Here is a 19,522-nt window from a genome sequence, read left to right as displayed (position 1 = left end):
GGTCTACTGCTGGTCACGAATGAACGCATCGACCTCACATATTCTGGAAAAGGAGAAGTACTGTAACATACATTATGAATTAAATCACGGTTCTGAGGTAGCAAGAACTAGAGGTCCATACTAAATAAAAAAGTAGCTGTTTTGAACAAAAATCTGTAGTTTAGACTGGCGTGCCATAGAAGAGTGGTGTTGCTCGAGTTAGCTTTGAGTGTGGCAACCTGGCTTAACATCTTACATTTAGCTACATATTTTTCCACGTCAGTTAACCCCCCACTTGAACACTGTTTTACATAAATGCCCCCAGATGATTCCTTAGAGAGTGTAATGATGTTTTGACCTACCCATTCCTTATCAGGTCTTCTATAAGCGCAGAGCTAAAGAACTCAATCTATTCAGTCTATCTTTAAAACATGAGGAGTGTTCGTTCCTGTCATAGCTCTATGTCAGGCAGCATCTTGATCATTACAGAGGCCTTTGAGCATCTTCCTATATGAGACATCATTCCCAATCCTGTCTCATAATTTGAGGAGTCTTTGGAAGTCTCTCCTCAAAGGATAGCGATGAGCCTCGGCGTAGCTTTGAGAGTCAAAGGCCTTGCTAGGAAGGAATTAGTTGACATGAAGCAGAATGTTCATTGACAGGGGATTACTCAAGTGTGTTGAGATTATAAAGAGGCTGTAGCTAACATCAGGGTTGCACTGTAAAAAAAGCTCAGAGGAGTAAAAAATACAATCAATAAGTAATGTTGGATCATTGCCCTCTACGTCAACTGAAGGTGTAATGTAATGTATGTGAGCTATAAAGGTTGATGATGACACCAACATGAATTGATGATGACATCCATAAAGTTGGCCACAATGAAGTATTTTGCTCTGTTAAGTACCCTCTCGTTATTGCTTCCCCTTTAAAATCGTATTAGTTAGTGGTTTGTTTCCTCGATCCCTAAGTATTGGCGCGCTGGACCAAATACATGAAGCAGCAGCAAAAGCCTTGACATTGGGTCTCTAGCATCAGGTTCAGGGATAGTGTTACTGTGTTAGTAGCACTGGAACAGTAACTTCCCACGTGGTTGACAGTGAGTGGATTTGATAGCTCTGTTGACCAACTCTATGGTATTTAAACCAAAAGAAGCAGAGGGGGAAAGCTAGTGTGTTTGTAGATTTGATAGGGTATGTGTAGCCCTACGGTAAATGTTCAGTATTATTTTCCTGGTAGAGTGTTTTGTGTAAGTGTCTGTATCTGTGTTTGTCTGTTATTTTCCCTGTGTGACTGTGTGTCACGGTTGTTTTCCTCCTCATACACAAAGGGCTGGCTCTGTAGAGAGAGGCCCTGGTGACAGGTAACAATGCCACTAGTCAGAGGGGGGTCCCCACAGAACACAGCCTTCTGGGAGCCCAGCCCAGAATAGACCTGCTGCCCTGGGATTTACCAGGCTCCTCTGCAGGGGCAATGTTCAACCGGGAGCAGCAGTTAGATATGATCAGAGCTCTGACTCATATCTGATACTAACTCCAGCCAATTTACTGATACCCAACTGTTTCTGTAATAACACTTGACTATTGCACTTCAACCATTTTCATTGCTGCCAGTGTGAGTTGGCCTTGAAATGGGATAAGTGGTAAAATGACTAACTGTTCAAGAGGCTGTGTGGAATATGAGACTAAATAGAGAAAAGACAGAAAACATGTGAGGCCAGCGTGATGATGTTATAGGAGCTCTTTCAAACACAGATTTGGTAGATCACACACCCTTCTATTTTTGTTACGTTCAAGGCTGTCACGAGTGTCATTGTGTTATCTTTATTTTAATCTCTCCTTTAATGCGGTAAAACACATAAATGACATTAGCAATACAAACATGACAGAGATGTACACTCAACCTTCTGTAACTTTCTGCCATACAGTGGGAAATTTAGAACACCAATCTGGGTACCACTCAGACTTGTGAAATAATTTTGGATGGAGATGAAATATGAAAACAAGAAGAAGTGTTTCTCATATCACCTTGAAGGCTGGCTCCAATCCAAGACACAAACAAGCGAAACTCATGCAAACTCAGTTTGAACCTAGAGGAAGCCATATGCTCATGCATAAACATTGTCCTAATCTTAGATTCTCTTTAGATTCCTAATCTAAGAGATTATCTTGAAATTGCATGAACAAAATTATCAATAAATCTACTCAATGGCCAATGAACCAATAAGTCAAGGACAGAAAGCATCCCATTTATATCAGTACTGTACTCTAGTCCTTGAAATATGAAGCCATCATCAATAGCATCATAACGGATGAGTTGTGATAAACTGCCAAAACCTTAAAGAGTGATTTATTTTACTACAAGAGACCCTGAGATATGGTTCATGAGGGAGATAACCTGTATGTTATCTGTTGGAAATGTGTCTAATGAAATGGTCAGTATAATGGCAGAGTGTCCAGTGATGTTCTTCCTGTTGAGAGTATCAAGTATGATGGGGATGTGTCCAGTGAAGCAGCACCATAGAATACTAGAATGGATGTGTTAGCTAACTTGCCATACCGTTTTAGAGGAATGATTCCATAAATTTTTCAAATTAAATGATTAGTTTCCTTTTTCACAACCAAATCTATATTTTGGATGTAAATGGCATGTTATAGGAGGGTCCAGACACCTTTTTTTGTGATTTCATATGTTTTTGATAAACTTACCCCAAACAGCAAATCACTTCCTTATCCTTGTTGTGTAGTATGAAAAAACATGAACAAAGGACTTTAGATGTTGTACATATGAAATTGTGTCATTCCAAACTTTATCCGCAATGTTATATTCCATTTTGTTGCGACTCGAAAGATACATCTCCGTCCATTCTACATGTAACTGCCAAAGTAAAGGAAACACGTGAGTAAATGAGGGATACAAAGTATATTGAAAGCATGGGGTGCTTCCACCCAGGACGTTTCAGACACTTGTAGAATATATGCCAAGGCGCATTGAAGCTGTTCTGGCGGCTCGTGGTGGCCCAATGCCTTATTTAGACACTTTATGGTGGTGTTTCCTTTATTTTGGCAGTTACATGCAGCAGCAGGCTACATGGAAAATGGAACAGCTGGATAGGGGAAACGGCTTGAGTCGAGCAAATGGGAATATAACATTGCGGATAAAGTTCAGAATGACCCAATTTCATGTGAACAACATCTAAAGACCTGCATCACTATACTGAGAGCTTTGCCGTTTCTAAAAGGATGTGTTTGGGTGTTTTTGGAACCTTTGTTCATGTTTTTCAGGGCCCTTATACTGCACAATGAGGATGAGGAAGTGATTTGCTGTTTGGGGTAAGTTTCTCAAAAACATGTAAAATCACAAAAAAAGTGTGGAACCTTCTATAACATTCCATTTACATCACAAATAGAGATTTGGTTTTTAACTGCCAATATTCCAACATTCCATTCAAACAAAGCAGTGAATCCACAGCCATACACTGGCTCCAATCAGTTGATGACAGGACTTAGACAAGTTGTAAATGCAACAAGTACTGATATTGTATCATATAATAGCACTCACAGCTTTTCAAGAAAACTAAATCTGAGACATTTATGGTCTGTTTACATATATTTTAGCTATTGATGCAAATGTATATAAAACCCATATAAACGGTATTTATAATTATATGACAATAACAATTCCATTACACAATTTATACATCACATGCCTTACTTTTATTTTCCTGCATAAGTAAAAGCAGGAAATGCATCACCTAGAGCGGCTTGCGAAAGTATTCACCCCCCTTGGCATTTTTCCTATTTTGTTGCCTTACAACCTGGAATTAAAATGGATTTTTGGGGGGTTTGTATAATTTGATTTACACAACATGCATACCACTTGGAAGATGCAAAATATTTGTTATTGTGAAACAAACAAGAAATAAAACAAAAAAACAGAAAACTTGAGTGTGCATAACTATTCAACCCTCCAAAGTTAATACTTTGTAGAGCCACCTTTTGCAGCAATTACACATGCAAGTCTCTTGGGGTATGTCTCTATAAGCTTGGCACATCTAGCCACTGGGATCTTTGCCCATTCTTCAAGGCAAAACTGCTCCAGTTCCTTCAAGTTGGATGGGTTCCGCTGGTGTACAGCAATCTTTAAATCATACCACAGATTCTCAATTGGATTGAGGTCTGGGCTTTGACTAGGCCATTCCAATACATTTAAATGTTTCCCCTTAAACCACTCAAGTGTTGCTTTAGCAGTATGCTTAGGGTCATTGTCCTGCTGGAAGGTAAACCTCCATCCCTGTCTCAAATCTCTGGAAGACTGAAACAAGTTTCCCTCAAGAATTTCCCTGTATTTAGTACCATCCATCATTCCTTCAATTCTGACCAGTTTCCCAGTCCCTGCCGATGAAAAACATTGGGGATGGTGTTCTCGGGGTGATGAGAGGTGTTGGGTTTGCGCCAGACATAGCGTTTTCCTTGATGGCCAAAAAGCTCAATTTTAGTCTCATCTGACCAGAGTACCTTCTTCCATATGTTTGGGGAGTCTCCCACATGGTGTTATCTTTGGTCTCTTTGTTGCCTCTCTGATTAATGCCCTCCTTGCCTGGTCCGTGAGTTTTGGTGGGCAGCCCTCTCTTGGCAGGTTTGTTGTGGTGCCATATTCTTTAATTTTTTTATAATGGATTTAATGGTGCTCCGTGGGATGTTCAAAGTTTCTGATATTCTTTTATAACCCAACCCTGATCTGTACTTCTCCACAACTTTGTCCCTGACCTGTTTGGAGAGCTCCTTGGTCTTCATGGTGCCGCTTGCTTGGTGGTGCCCCTTGCTTAGTGGTGTTGCAAACTCTGGGGCCTTTCAGAACAGGTGTATATATACTGAGATCATGTGACAGATCATGTGACACTTAGATTGCACACAGGTGGACTTTATTGAACTAATTATGTGACTTCTGAAGGTAATTGGTTGCACCAGATCTTATTTAGGGGCTACATAGCAAAGGGGGTGAACACATATGCACGCACTACTTTTCCGTTATTTATTTTGTATAATTTTTTGAAACAAGTTATTTTTTACATTTCACTTCACCAATTTGGACTATTTTGTGTATGTCCATTACATGATATCCAAATAAAAATCCATTTAAATTACAGGTTGTAATGCAACAAAATAGGAATAACGCCAAGGGGGATGAATACTTTTGCAAGGCACTGTTTGCCTCTACTGCCATTCATTCCAAATAAACTGGTTTTGGATTTCTCACTGACCAAGATGGCTGACCCCTCTAGTAATTTAATAGGATCTCTATGAGCAGCACTTACGTCTGACGTCTTTGAAGTAGATGGTCTGTCTGTTGGGGTTGAGGAGCTGGATGACTGAGTCATCATTGTTCTTCACCCTGCAGCTGATGGTCGCCATCTCCCCCTCGATCACTGACACATTATCAGTCTCCAGGTTTTGACCTTCAACTGGACACAGACAGATGGACAAGAGGAGGAGTAAAACCTATGAAACGTCTAGAATTACTGCCATTCTGATCACTGCTTTTATTTCGTAGTGTTTTTTTTCCATTGTGTAATGTTAATAATTTTTGGATTGAGACACACATAAACACGTAACAACATAGGCACCATTACAGACCACGACATTGAACAGCATAATACTACAGCACACCCACAGAGATGTGAACACAGCCTGACCGCTATAGATGTATGTTGGCTTTACTTGCAGCCACATTCCTAATCCTCCTAATACAGTAGAAGGGCCCAGTGCACTGGTTGGCGTTATTGATTTCTCAGCTCAGAGTGGGTCCTGTGACTCTCTGCCAGATGGGCTGTGAGCACTACCTCACACACACACAGAGAGACAGAGAGACAGAGAGAGAGAGAGAGAGAGAGAGAGAGAGAGAGAGAGAGAGAGAGAGAGAGAGAGAGAGAGAGAGAGAGAGAGAGAGAGAGAGAGAGAGAGAGAGAGAGAGAGAGAGAGAGAGAGAGAGAGAGAGAGAGAGAGAGCTGAATTTTAGCTCTCCATCTGAGTCTGTGAGCACAGGGCTTTAGTCTCCATCTCTTAGGAACCACAGCCGAGTCAGCCACTGAGTCAGCCACTGACTGAGTATAGCCACACCTGTGCCTGCCTGCATGGTCATGTCCTCATCATTAAAGCCAGAAACCAAGCATCCATTTGGTTTTCACAAAGAAAATGTTTTTGTTTTCAGCCTTCCAGGTGAGGGAGGTGGTAAATCAAAAGTCACCTTGTGCTATATTTATCCGGCAGGAGCCAAATGGCATAAGAAGAAGAATGGAGAATGCTTTTAAACGCCTCGGATTAGCAACAGGAGAGGAACAAGACTCCCAGCAACAGCCAGAAGAAAACATCCAAACTACATTTGCATGCCTGAGTCGTGACACCTCCAAACCGGGCATTTTCAGATAGAGAAAATGGGAATAGACAGCCAAACTAACAGGATTCAAATGAGCTGAGAGAATGCAGCGACCAGCTAGAAATTAACCTCCTGTGGAGAAATACACCTAAGACCTGTCCGTAGCAATGAACATCCATTTCATTCCACACCACAGATATTGGTTCATCAAGCACACACAACACAGGGTGTTGATGACTGAAAATGGACATTGATATTGAGCAGAGTACAGTACATTCTGTACTAAATAGGTAGTATCTTGAGGTATCTGAGTGTTATCCTATCGTAAGGAAATACTTTTTTTATACTCCATTAAAGTGTGCTGTTTTTAAACTGTCTTAATTGAGTATCTGTGATGTTTGAGAAATCCATCTTTTTTTATCATTAGAAAAGCCTCTGTTTTCAACTACCTGGTCCATAATTAACTAATTATAACACAATCAAATTCTTGTTTATTAAGTGTGCTCCAATGTTGGAATGTGGAAGTGTGTAATTAATTTGAGTGTGTCTGACTGAAACCCCAAAAGCAGCTCTGACATACTTATAGTAAGTAGGCCTACCCCAGCAGAGGAGCCCAAAACAGTTTGAAGTGTTTTGATGTCTGTTTTTATTTAGGTTTTGTTAAAGTAATATAGCTGGCAGTCAAAACAGCAACACAAAGGAGCCTCAAAGCAAAGTTGAGAGAGAGATAGAGGTGGGCTGAGGCGAGGCAGGGCGCAGATGACTGGCTGATAAATTCACAATCATTCTAGCAGCTGTCTCAGAGTGCAAAGCGCCAGTATTGTCACACATGACTGCCCTCCTGTTCCTCCATCAGAATACACTGAATGACACAGTCAAAGATAATTAATTACAGGGCCTTCAAAGGTCTGTGAACTCAACGCCGGGATGTTACAGCAGCGGTCTGACATGGCCCCCATCAACAAGTAGCTCATAACGCAAGACACCGAGAAGAAACCCTGCTGCTAACTTTTAGAAGTAGGGCGAAATCAAGTTAGGAAAGGGCACCTTTTGATTTAAATTCCTTTTTTCTTTGAACTTTTTATTTTCTCACCAAAAGACATGAAAGGGGCAGTGGAAAGCAGGACAGCGCCAGGCCCCTGATTCCTCTCCCTTGAGTCACCGATGTCTGGAGCGGCCCTGTCCTTTTCAAAGAGGAACCAGGATCATTCCACAGTCATTAAGAATGAAAATAGCTCTCTTTCTCACACTACTATTCACTGCCTTATGAGCTACATACATCTCCAGCTCTGTCATTAAGCCCTGCTCTCTAAGAAGGGAAGCTCTTTCAAGGACATCTGTGAGTAAAAAGCCATCATATCATTGGGCATTATTAGTGCTTCACTGTTTCAAGGCTTCTCTGCATCGTAGCAGGGTTTCTAAAGTTTTTGGCCTTCTAATGTAATCTCTTTTATCTCTGAAGACAATCTCTCACTCAAGTTTAATCATGTTTCTGATGTGATGTCAGATGTCTGATGCTGCTTTGACAAGGCTTTGTCTGAATAGAGATGTACGGAGAAATTTCCCATCGGAAAAGCAGCCCTCCTGTACTCTATTATGTTCTGCAGATTGTGCCAAATTCACTGCAGATCAATGTTGGGGACTGCTCAATCTCATGTTCCACTGTATTGGCAGGTTAGAGGCTCTTTGTGCTCGTTGTGACAGAAAGACAAGGGGAGCTTCTAGCTTATAGTAGTGGTAGACATGGGCTTTCACAATACAGATTGTTTACCTTTGGTTTAGTGTAGGCTACCATAGTCACTTTGTACATACCAGTCATGGGTCAACCAATAGAACACTAGACATAGACAACAATAGAATGCACAAACAGTAAACATAGTGACAGTAGCCATTAACAACAGGGAATGTAGAATGTACGCTGCCATCATCTGACATAGTCTTAGTTGAAATGGTCTCTATGTACAATAGCTGTGCTATACAAATTCAATCACATTGGCAGTAGATTGACATAGGATTGTAGACATTGCACAGCACATGAACACACAACTCGATGCTTTACACAAATCAATAAAGAGCAGGTGGAGTAAATGGCATCAGACATCGTCAGATGAACATTAGAGGAAAATAAAAAGTACCTGACAAGGTCTCAGCGGCTCCTGTTGCAGCAGAAGAGAAGGAGGAGGAGACAAAAGGAAAGAAGAAAGACAGAACAATTGTAAGCAGAGGCCCATATTCATGATAAGACGGACACATTCATTCATAATTCACACACGGAAGGTAACTCTGTCAAAACTCATTTCATTTAGGATGAGTCATAATCCACTGGTTTAAGCGCTTCCTCTCTTTAATTTTAGAGACTGGCATAAATCCCGAAAGTGTGTCAACTGAAAAATCCAATACGGAAAATTCCAATATACTTTCCAGAAAGTGATTGAGTATTTGAGAGTGTATAGCTTTACAACACCACACAAAAAAGTTCAAACTTTTCAGCGCCTCTTTTATAACCACTGTAAAGTTTCAGTCGGTTGGGGGATATTAATATGGAACAGCTCAAGGGTAGCTAGTTAGCTATCTGTGGACTTGTTTTTCCCAGCCACTCTCTGTTTGAGATTCCTGCCAGCCCAGGGGTAGAGCAGCCTCTGCCTAGTGAAGGTCCCCTGAGAGCCCTGGGGCACACCGGAATTTGCCCGCTCGGAACAGTGGCCAGTCACCCGAGACTGGCATCTCACACCAGCAGGCCAAGGGAGACTGGCATGTTCCCAACTCCCCACGGCACCACCCTGGGCATCCTGGACTCACAGCACCGCTCTGAGTGGGCTCAGAGCAGCACCATGGGACCCTACCCAGAGGATAGCTACCATCATTCACACACACAGACCAACTGACATTCATAAAACAACTCCACTGACTGCATAGTCTTATCTGCATCCTATTTGTAACATCACAGCTTGATACAGTGGCTTGCGAAAGTATTCACCCCCCTTGGCATTTTTCCTATTTTGTTGCATTACAACCTGGAATTAAAATGGATCTTTGGGGGGTTTGTATCATTTGATTTACACAACATGCATACCACTTTGAAAATGCAAAATATTTGTTATTGTGAAACAAACAAGAAATAAGACAAAAAAACAGAAAACTTGAGCGTGCATAACTATTGAACCCCCCAAAGTCAATACTTTGTAGAGCCACCTTTTGCAGTGATTACAGCTGCAAGTCTCTTGGGGTATGTCTCTATAAGCTTGGCACATCTAGCCACTGGGATTTTTGCCCATTCTTCAAGGCAAAACTGCTCCAGCTCCTTCATGTTGGATGGGTTCCGCTGGTGTACAGCAATCTTTAAGTAATACCACAGATTCTCAATTGGATTAAGGTCTGGGCTTTGACTAGGCCATTCCAAGACATTTAAATGTTTCCCCTTAAACCACTCGAGTGTTGCTTTAGTAGTATGCTTGGGGTCATTGTCCTGCTGGAAGGTGAACCTCTGTCCCAGTCTCAAATCTCTGGAAGACTGAAACAGGTTTCCCTCAAGAATTTCCCTGTATTTAGTACCATCCATCATTCCTTCAATTCTGACCCAGTCCCTGCCGATGATGCTGCCACCACCATGCTTCACTGTAGGGATGGTGTTCTCGGTGTGATGAGAGGTGTTGGGTTTGCGCCAGACATAGCGTTTTCCTTGATGGCCAAAAAGCTCAATTTTAGTCTCATCTGACCAGAGTACCTTCTTCCATATGTTTGGGGAGTCTCCCACATGGCTTTTGGCGAACACCAAACGTGTTTGCTTATTTTTTTCTTAAAGCAATGGCTTTTTTCTGGCCACTCTTCCATAAAGCCCAGCTCTGTGGAGTGTACGGCTTAAAGTGGTCCTATGGACAGATACTCCAATCTCCGCTGTGGAGCTTTGCAGCTCCTTCAGGGTTATCTTTGGTCTCTTTGTTGTCTCTCTGATTAATGCCCTCCTTGCCTGGTCCGAGAGTTTTGGAGGGTGGCCCTCTCTCGGCAGGTTTGATGTGGTGCCATATTCTTTCCATTTTTTAATAATGGTGATCCGTGGGATGTTCAAAGTTTCTGATATTTTGTTATAACCCAACCCTGATCTGTACTTCTCCACAACTTTGTCCCTGACCTGTTTGGAAAGCTCCTTGGTCTTCATGGTGCCGCTTGCTTGGTGGTGCCCCTTGCTTAGTAGTGTTGCAGACTCTGGGGCCTTTCAGAACAGGTGTATATATACTGAGATCATGTGACAGATCATGTGACACTTAGATTGCACAGATGTGGACTTTATTTAACTAATTATGTGACATCTGAAGGTAATTGGTTGCACCAGATCTTATTTAGGGGCTTCATAGCAAAGGGGGTGAATACATATGCACGCACCACTTTTCCGTTATTTATTTTGTATAATTTTTTTGAAACAAGTTATTTTTATCATTTCACTTCACCAATTTGGACTATTTTGTGTATGTCCATTACATGAAATCCAAATAAAAATCAATTTAAATTATAGGTTGTAATGCAACAAAATAGGAAAAACGACATGTGGGATGAATACTTTTGCAAGGCACTGTATGTCACAGTAAGCCTATTAAGGAGGCTAACATCAAATTGGACCATTTCGTAAAGAGCAAGCATGCACACACTAGTCTTCTTGCCTGAGTTACCATCTTTGACCTAACCTGAATGGAAGGCATGTCCGTGTTGTGCTCTCTCAGCCTGGCAGGAATCCCCACAGGAGACAAATCACAAACCAGCACATAATAATAAAGGTACATCTCAGATTACAAATCGTACAGAAAGTCCACTGAAAATGCTGCATTTCTGTTACAGTATGAGGAGTGAGCATGTAATATATCGCATATTCTCAGCCTAGTTTAAAACTGTATTAATGGGGCAAAGTGTACAGCCACAGACAGGACCTGTCTCTTGTCCCCTACGCCCCCCTGTTACCCCCATCCCCTATACTCCCCTGTACCTGGAGCACATTAGGCAGGAGTTATGAGGTGCCAGCCAGGCTGTGATTAGATGTCATGGCTGTTGCTCTGCTTAGACAGCACTGATAGACAGATTTCTGGGGAAATGCGTGTGATGCTATTCCCTGCAAGTGGCAGCCTCCAGCGCAATCTGTCAGTCATAGAGGATGAGGCCAGACAGGCCAACTGTCCTCCAAATAAAGCCTGTCCTTGTCTGGGCCTGCTCTCCTCCTCTTCCAACCCATATGCCTTAGACTTCTGTACTTTATTGTACTTAGACAGAATCTACAGATGTCTGATATGCTGTTGTATGAATAAGAATGATAGTTAGCGAGTGTTCTTTGTAGTGTATTACCTGACAGATAGTAGAATCTACAAACTATCTGAGCATTAGATAGTATGTTCATGCTTTCAGACAATACTAGTATCTTGGTGAATCCACAGAGCTGCAGTACACTCTGTGAGCCAGACTGATATCTCTGGAGACGGTCTCTCTCTGTGAGGGTGGAGGAGATCAGCCTCTCTTTCCAGGCTGCTGGGTAATAGCAGTTGCGGAAAGGTAACATTCCCTCTCTATGCTGTCATGGTGTCATTAAATGTATGGGCCTCCTTATTTCCGGCCATGATCTGCAGCTTATCGCATGTTATCCATGTGTGTGTTCACACCGCATGTGTGGAGACAGCAGGAGGAGGATGCTGGGATGCTGTGCGGCCCAGGCAGTCTCCTCTCCTCAGTGACTCAGCTTCTGGCGTGTGTGTGTGTGAGTGTGTCCCACTGTGCTTTCATTTAATTAAAAGGTTGGGAGGAGGGATGCAGACCTTTTTCTTAAAGGACATTTGATGGAAAAGCCAGCACCTGCTGAGTAGACCCAAGGAACACAGATTGGTCACTGTGGTCATCATTTTCCAAACAGCAAGCCATCAGATGGTTTAAGACCTCTTCTCAGAAGTCAGAACACTGTCCAGTTACCTTCAGTGACCTCTAGTATTTGTGTTCTAGCCAGTGTCTAGCCACAACTACTGCTCACAAGCTCCTGTGCTTACTTTTAGGGGTGGATATTCTACAAATAAACAGCTTTAAAGAATTGAAATACTGTACATTCAATCTGGGATTTGAATGTCATATTACTGTAGTAACCACTCTCACTCATGCTGAGTTCATGTCATATTTGTCTCAGCCTCAAGTCAAATACCATAATATACACTACAAAACATTATGGACAACTGCTCTTTCCATGACATAGACTGACCAGGTAAATCCAGATGAAAGTTATGATCCCTTATTGATGTCACTTGTTAAATCAACATGGGACAGCATCCTTGTGGAATGCTTTTGACACATTGTAGAGACCATGCCCCGACGAATTGAGGCTGTTCACTCAGTGTAGTACACTGTGCAAACACTGGACAAAATGTGACACTCCAGCTATCTGTATACTGTAGTTGCCTGCAGCAGAGCGCTTTAGAGGAAGGTGTAGAAAGAGGTGTCAAGAGCAGCTACACTGCCTTGCAAAAGTATTCATCCCCCTTGGCGTTTTTCCTATTTTGTTGCATTACAACCTGTAATTTAAATGGACTTTGGAGGGTATTTAATGTAATGGACATACACAAAATAGTCAAAATTGGTGAAGTGAAATGAAAAAAATAACTTGTTTCAAAAAATTATAAAAAATAACAAAAGGAAAAGTGGCGCGTGCATATGTACTCAGCCCCTTTGCTATGAAGCCCCTAAATAAGATCTGGTGCAACCAATAATCTTCAGAAGTCACATGTCACATCTAAGTGTCACATGATCTGTCACATGATCTCAGTATATATACAGTTGAAGTCGGAAGTTTACATACACCTTAGCCAAATACATTTCAACTCAGTTTTTCACAATTCCTGACATTTAATCCTAGTAAAAATCCCTGTCTTAGGTCAGTTAGGATCACCACTTTATTTTAAGAATGTGAAATGTCAAAATAATAGTAGAGAGAATGATTTACTTCAGCTTTTATTTCTTTCATCAATTAGTATTTGGTAGCATTGCCTTTAAATTGTTTAACTTGGGTCAAACGTTTCGGGTAGCCTTCCACAAGCTTCCCATAATAAGTTGGGTGAAATTTGGCCCATTCCTCCTGACAGAGCTGGTGTAACTGAGTCAGGTTTGTAGGCCTCCTTGCTCGCACACGCTTTTTCAGTTCTGCCCACACATTTTCTATAGGATTGAGGTCAGGGCTTTGTGATGGCCACTCCAATACCTTGACTTTGTTGTCCTTAAGCCATTTTGCCACAACATTGGAAGTATGCTTGGGGTCATTGTCCATTTGGAAGACCCATTTGCGACCAAGCTTTAACTTCCTGACTGATGTCTTGAGATGTTGCTTCAATATATCCACATAATTTTCCTTCCTCATGATGCCATCTATTTTGTGAAGTGCACCAGTCCCTCCTGCAGCAAAGCACCCCCACAGCATGATGCTGCCACCCCCATGCTTCACGGTTCGGATGGTGTTCTTCGGCTTGCAAGCCTACCCCTTTATCCTCCAAACATAACGATGGTCATTATGGCCAAACAGTTATATTTTTGTTTCATCAGACCAGAGGATATTTCTCCAAAAAGTACGATCTTTGTCCCCATGTGCAGTTGCAAACCGTAGTCTGGCTTTTCTATGGCGGTTTTGGAGCAGTGGCTTCTTCCTTGCTGAGAGGCCTTTCAGGTTATGTCGATATAGGACTCGTTTTACTGTGGATATAGATACTTTTGTACCTGTTTCCTCCAGCATCTTCACAAGGTCCTTTGCTGTTGTTCTGGTATTGATTTTCACTTTTCGCACCAAAGTACGTTCATCTCTAGGAGACAGAACGCGTCTCCTTCCTGAGCGGTATGACGGCTGTGTGTTCCCATGGTGTTTATACTTGCGTACTATTGTCTGTACAGATGAACGTGGTACCTTCAGGCATTTGGAAATTGCTCCCAAGGATGAACCAGACTTGTGGAGGTCTACAATTTTTTTTCTGAGGTCTTGGCTGATTTCTTTTGATTTTCCCATGATGTGCATGTGTATGTAAACTTCTGACTTGTACACCTCTTCTGAAAGGCCCCAGAGTCTGCAACACCACTAACCAAGGGGCACCATCAAGCAAGCAGCACCACGAAGACCAAAGAGCTCTCCAAATTGGTGAAGTGAAATGAAAAAAATAACTTGTTTCAAAAAATTATACAAAATAAATAACGGAAAAGTGGTGCGTGCATATTTATTCACCCCCTTTGCTATGAAGCCTTAAATAAGATCTGGTGCAACCAATTACCTTCAGAAGTCACATAATTAGCTAAATAAAGTCCACCTGTGTGCAATCTAAGTGTCACATGATCTGTCACATGATCTCAGTATATATACACCTGTTCTGAAAGGCCCCAGAGTCTGCAACACCACTAAGCAAGGGGCACCACCAAGCAAGCGACACCATGAAGACCAAGGAGCTCTCCAAACAGGTCAGGGACAAAGTTGTGGAGAAGTACAGATCAGGGTTGGGTTATAAAAAAATATCAGAAACTTTGAACATCCCACGGAGCACCATTGAATCCATTATTAAAAAATGGAAAGAATATGGCATCACAACAAACCTGCAAAGAGAGGGCCGCCCACCAAAACTCACGTACCAGGCAAGGAGGGCATTAATCAGAGAGGCAACAAAGAGACCAAAGATAACCCTGAAGGAGCTGCAAAGCTCCACAGCGGAGATTGAAGTATCTGTCCATAGGACCACTTTAAGCCTTACACTCCACAGAGCTAGGCTTTACGGAAGATTGGTCAGAAAAAAGCCATTGCTTAAAGAAAAAAATAAGCAAACACGTTTTGGTGTTCACCAAAAGCCATGTGGGAGACTCCCCAAACATATGGAAGAAGGTACTCTGGTCAGATGAGACTAAAATTCAGCTTTTTGGCCATCAAGGAAAAAGTTATGTCTGGCGCAAACCCAACACCTCTCATCACCCCGAGAACACCATCCCCACAGTGAAGTATGGTGGTGGCAGCATCATGCTGTGGGGATGTTTTTCATCAGCAGGGACTGGGAAACTGGTCAGAATTGAAGGAATGATGGATGGCGCTAAAGCAACACTTGAGTGGTTCAAGGGGAAACATTTAAATGTCTTGGAATGGCCTCGTCAAAGCCCAGCCTCAATCCAACTGAGAATCTGTGTTATGACTTAAAGATTGCTGTACACCAGCGGAACCCATCCAACTTGAAGGAGCTGGAGCAGTTTTGCCTTGAAGAATGGGCAAAAATCCCAGTGGTTAGATGTGCCAAGCTTATAGAGACATACCCCAAGAGACTTGCAGCTGTAATTGCTGAAAAAGGTGGCTCTACAAAGTATTGACTTGCACGCTCAAGTTTTCTGTTTTTTTTTGTCTTATTTCTTGTTTGTTTCACAATAAAAAATATTTTGCATCTTCAATGTTGTGTAAATCAAATGATACAAACCCCCCAAAAATCATTTTTAATTCCAGGTTGTAATGCAACAAAATAGGAAAAATGCCAAGGGGGTTGAATACTTTCGCAAGTCACTGTATAGCTAAACAGAGAGCTGCTCTTTTCTTCCACTGTTTTCTTAGATATGGCTTAATCCAGGTATCTGGTTGCCTGTGGAATATCTGTGAAAACACTTGCCTATAACACCACAGGGAATGCTCGGGCTAATTCCTCTCCGTGGCAGACAGAAACATGTTAATACATCTATAGGCTGTTCCTTCGATATACTGTAGTCAATGAGGATTCTGTATGTATCCCCATTCAAACAGTTTTCCGATGGCCAGAGGAGGTTTAACTGCACCCTATTGATGGAACATACAAACAGACACTGGAGCTCAGACATGACAACCTCTCACTGGATATGGCTGATTCAATGCTCAGAATATTAACATGGGCCTTTAGCAAACCCCTGAGCACAAGCACACAAGCACACACACACACGTATGCACGCACACACGTACACACACACACACACACACACACACACGACTACGCGAGCAGACGTGCGCACACACACACACAGAGTTAAAGCCTGACACGTTAGAGATAACTAACTAACAATTCAGAGGGATTGAACAGTACTCTCCCATGGTGAGTTCACAGTGTGAGTTTCTGGTATTCAAGGGCTAGTTGGTAAGGAGGCTGAAGTATGTGAGGATCTTGCAAAGATTGCATCATGTTTGTCTGAAAGCATTTGCAATACGTGTTTATAAGCTCTTCATTCAGAACTTCAAGTCCTTTCTGTAACACTAAAGTAATGTGTTCATCAAAATAAAACATAGAAGCTGACAGAGAACTCTGCCACTACTTGTCTCAGGTGCCACTCACTGTCCGTGGTTTTGTCAGAGATACAGAATCTGACTGGATGCCCAGCAGCCCTGCCAACTGCCATCTCTCACTCTAAAACACGTCACATATACAATGCTTTCTCTGCCAGTTGTACAGCACTGTGCTATATATCTGTGCAGAATACTGGCATCCTTTATTCATAAAAAAATTAACAAAGAAACCAACAAAGCAACAAACTATCGCTATGTCACCATGACACTTCAAAGTCACTCTGGTGTTTGAACCTTAGGCATTATACAACAACAGTGACACCTCAGCCTCCCACAGTCATCCAAAATAGATTTAAAGGGGTTCAAAGGTTTTGAACAAACCAACCAATATCAGTATAAGCATGATTCTGCATTGTGTTATGCTAGCACGAATGGTTGGGTTAGCACTGACTTCAAGGCTGCCGTTACAATAGGCGATGTATGCACCCACAAACCACACAGGTTTAGAGAGAAACAGATCATAGTGAATGCTTAAACCATGGCTGTGAGACACGTCACATCTTATTCACGGTGTCTGTTCAGCTAAAGCCCTGTCTTCCATCTCGCTCCAGAGAGAGAGATCACACAGAGCCCTGCTTCTTTTCAACCCGGTCTCAGGTGGAGGCGAGGCGGCAGCAGGAGCGTTAGTGTTAATTCCACTGGAGAGCACACAAAGCTCTGACTCAATGCACAGCTCGCCTCTGATTGCATTGTACTCACATGCAGCTTTTTAAAATCAAAACTTGGAGAGAGTCTTATACGGGTGTAATCATTGCCTCTTTTTTTTTAGTTTTGGGGACATTGTTCCCCTTCATCTAATGTGGTGCCATGCATGGGGCATACAAACGTTGTGCTGACGCCTGACGGGACAGGTTGGGATGTGTGTGTGTGTGTGTGTGTGTGTGTGTGTGCTTGCGTGCATATGTGTGTGTGTGAGTGTGTGTGTGTGTGTGTGTATGTATGCAGGTGTGTGTGTGTACATGAACGCGTGCATATTCTTGTGTTGGTTCATGTGTGTACATGCATGTGTATGTGAATGTGTGTTGGGGGGTAATTAGGACATCAGTAGAAGCCTCTGACAGGCCTGTCATCTCCACAGCCTGTCCAGCAGGGAGAGATGGGTCAGGGAGGTAAGAGGGCTGGAGATGGGTCAGGGAGGTAAGAGGGCTGGAGATGGGTCAGGAAGGTAAGAGGGCTGGAGATGGGTCAGGGAGGTAAGAGGGCTGGAGATGGGTCAGGGAGGTAAGAGGGGCTGGAGATGGGTCAGGGAGGTAAGAGGGCTGGAGATGGGTCAGGGAGGTAAGAGGGGCTGGAGATGGGTCATGGAGGTAAGAGGGCTGGAGATGGGTCAGGGAGGTAAGAGGGGCTGGAGATGGGTCAGGGAGGTAAGAGGGGCTGGAGATGGGTCAGGGAGGTAAGAGGGCTGGAGATGGGTCAGGGAGGTAAGAGGGGCTGGAGATGGGTCAGGGAGGTAAGAGGGCTGGAGATGGGTCAGGGAGGTAAGAGGGGCTGGAGATGGGTCAGGGAGGTAAGAGGGGCTGGAGATGGGTCAGGGAGGTAAGAGGGGCTGGAGATGGGTCAGGGAGGTAAGAGGGGCTGGAGATGGGTCAGGGAGGTAAGAGGGGCTGGAGATGGGTCAGGGAGGTAAGAGGGCTGGAGATGGGTCAGGGAGGTAAGAGGGGCTGGAGATGGGTCAGGGAGGTAAGAGGGGCTGGAGATGGGTCAGGGAGGTAAGAGGGGCTGGAGATGGGTCAGGGAGGTAAGAGGGCTGGAGATGGGTCAGGGAGGTAAGAGGGCTGGAGATGGGTCAGGGAGGTAAGAGGGGCTGGAGATGGGTCAGGGAGGTAAGAGGGGCTGGAGATGGGTCAGGGAGGTAAGAGGGGCTGGAGATGGGTCAGGGAGGTAAGAGGGCTGGAGATGGGTCAGGGAGGTAAGAGGGCTGGAGATGGGTCAGGGAGGTAAGAGGGCTGGAGATGGGTCAGGGAGGTAAGAGGGGCTGGAGATGGGTCAGGGAGGTAAGAGGGGCTGGAGATGGGTCAGGGAGGTAAGAGGGCTGGAGATGGGTCAGGGAGGTAAGAGGGCTGGAGATGGGTCAGGGAGGTAAGAGGGGCTGGAGATGGGTCAGGGAGGTAAGAGGGGCTGGAGATGGGTCAGGGAGGTAAGAGGGGCTGGAGATGGGTCAGGGAGGTAAGAGGGCTGGAGATGGGTCAGGGAGGTAAGAGGGCTGGAGATGGGTCAGGGAGGTAAGAGGGCTGGAGATGGGTCAGGGAGGTAAGAGGGCTGGAGATGGGTCAGGGAGGTAAGAGGGCTGGAGATGGGTCAGGGAGGTAAGAGGGGCTGGAGATGGGTCAGGGAGGTAAGAGGGCTGGAGAGGTGTCAGGAGGCAGCTGCTGCACCACCACTCACTGTCTGGAATCTCTCACAGAACATTAAACCACTGGGGCCTCAGGCAAGACGCTCCCCCGCCTCATTTATGGAAAACACAAAGCCATCTCATAGGGTATTGCTATTTGATACCTCTGTCTGCTCAAAAAGTGTGCATTGGGATGGAGTATGGCTATGAAGCCGTGAGATTTGAGTTTTGAGACAACTTTACAAAATGTGTATCTAACTGTTTTAAAAATCCAGTCAGCTATTGTGAGGCTAACAACTGAGCATGCTATGACATCGAGGATCTGTATTACAAAGAGACAGATACATTAAATACATTCACCATAGGTGGGCATTTCTGGTGACCTTGGTTATGGCATATCATTAATTGTATGTATGGATGATTACTTATCCCAACAACATCTCTCTCTCTCTCTCTCTCCTCTCTCTCTCTCTCTCTCTCTCTCTCTCTCTCTCTCTCTCTCTCTCTCT

The 19,522-nt window shown here is 43.5% G+C and overlaps 1 protein-coding gene across 1 annotated transcript in view; it reads right to left on the bottom strand.

Moving 5' to 3' along the window:
* LOC311105670 (cell adhesion molecule 1-like) overlaps positions 1 to 19,522 on the bottom strand; it is a gene marked incomplete at both ends in the record, with an annotated part of 135,695 nt that overhangs the window by 27,930 nt on the left and 88,243 nt on the right. The window contains one exon of the mRNA XM_084147885.1: positions 5,294 to 5,440. Coding sequence (XP_084004011.1) covers positions 5,294 to 5,440 — 147 coding nt within the window. The remainder of the gene's footprint in view (positions 1 to 5,293; positions 5,441 to 19,522) is intronic.

Source organism: Coregonus lavaretus (assembly GCF_964263955.1).
Source record: "Coregonus lavaretus genome assembly, chromosome: 30".
NCBI classification, from domain to species: Eukaryota; Metazoa; Chordata; class Actinopteri; order Salmoniformes; family Salmonidae; genus Coregonus; species Coregonus lavaretus.
The sequence above is the reverse complement of the archived record's forward strand: the minus strand, read 5'-3'. Positions and strand labels throughout refer to the sequence as shown.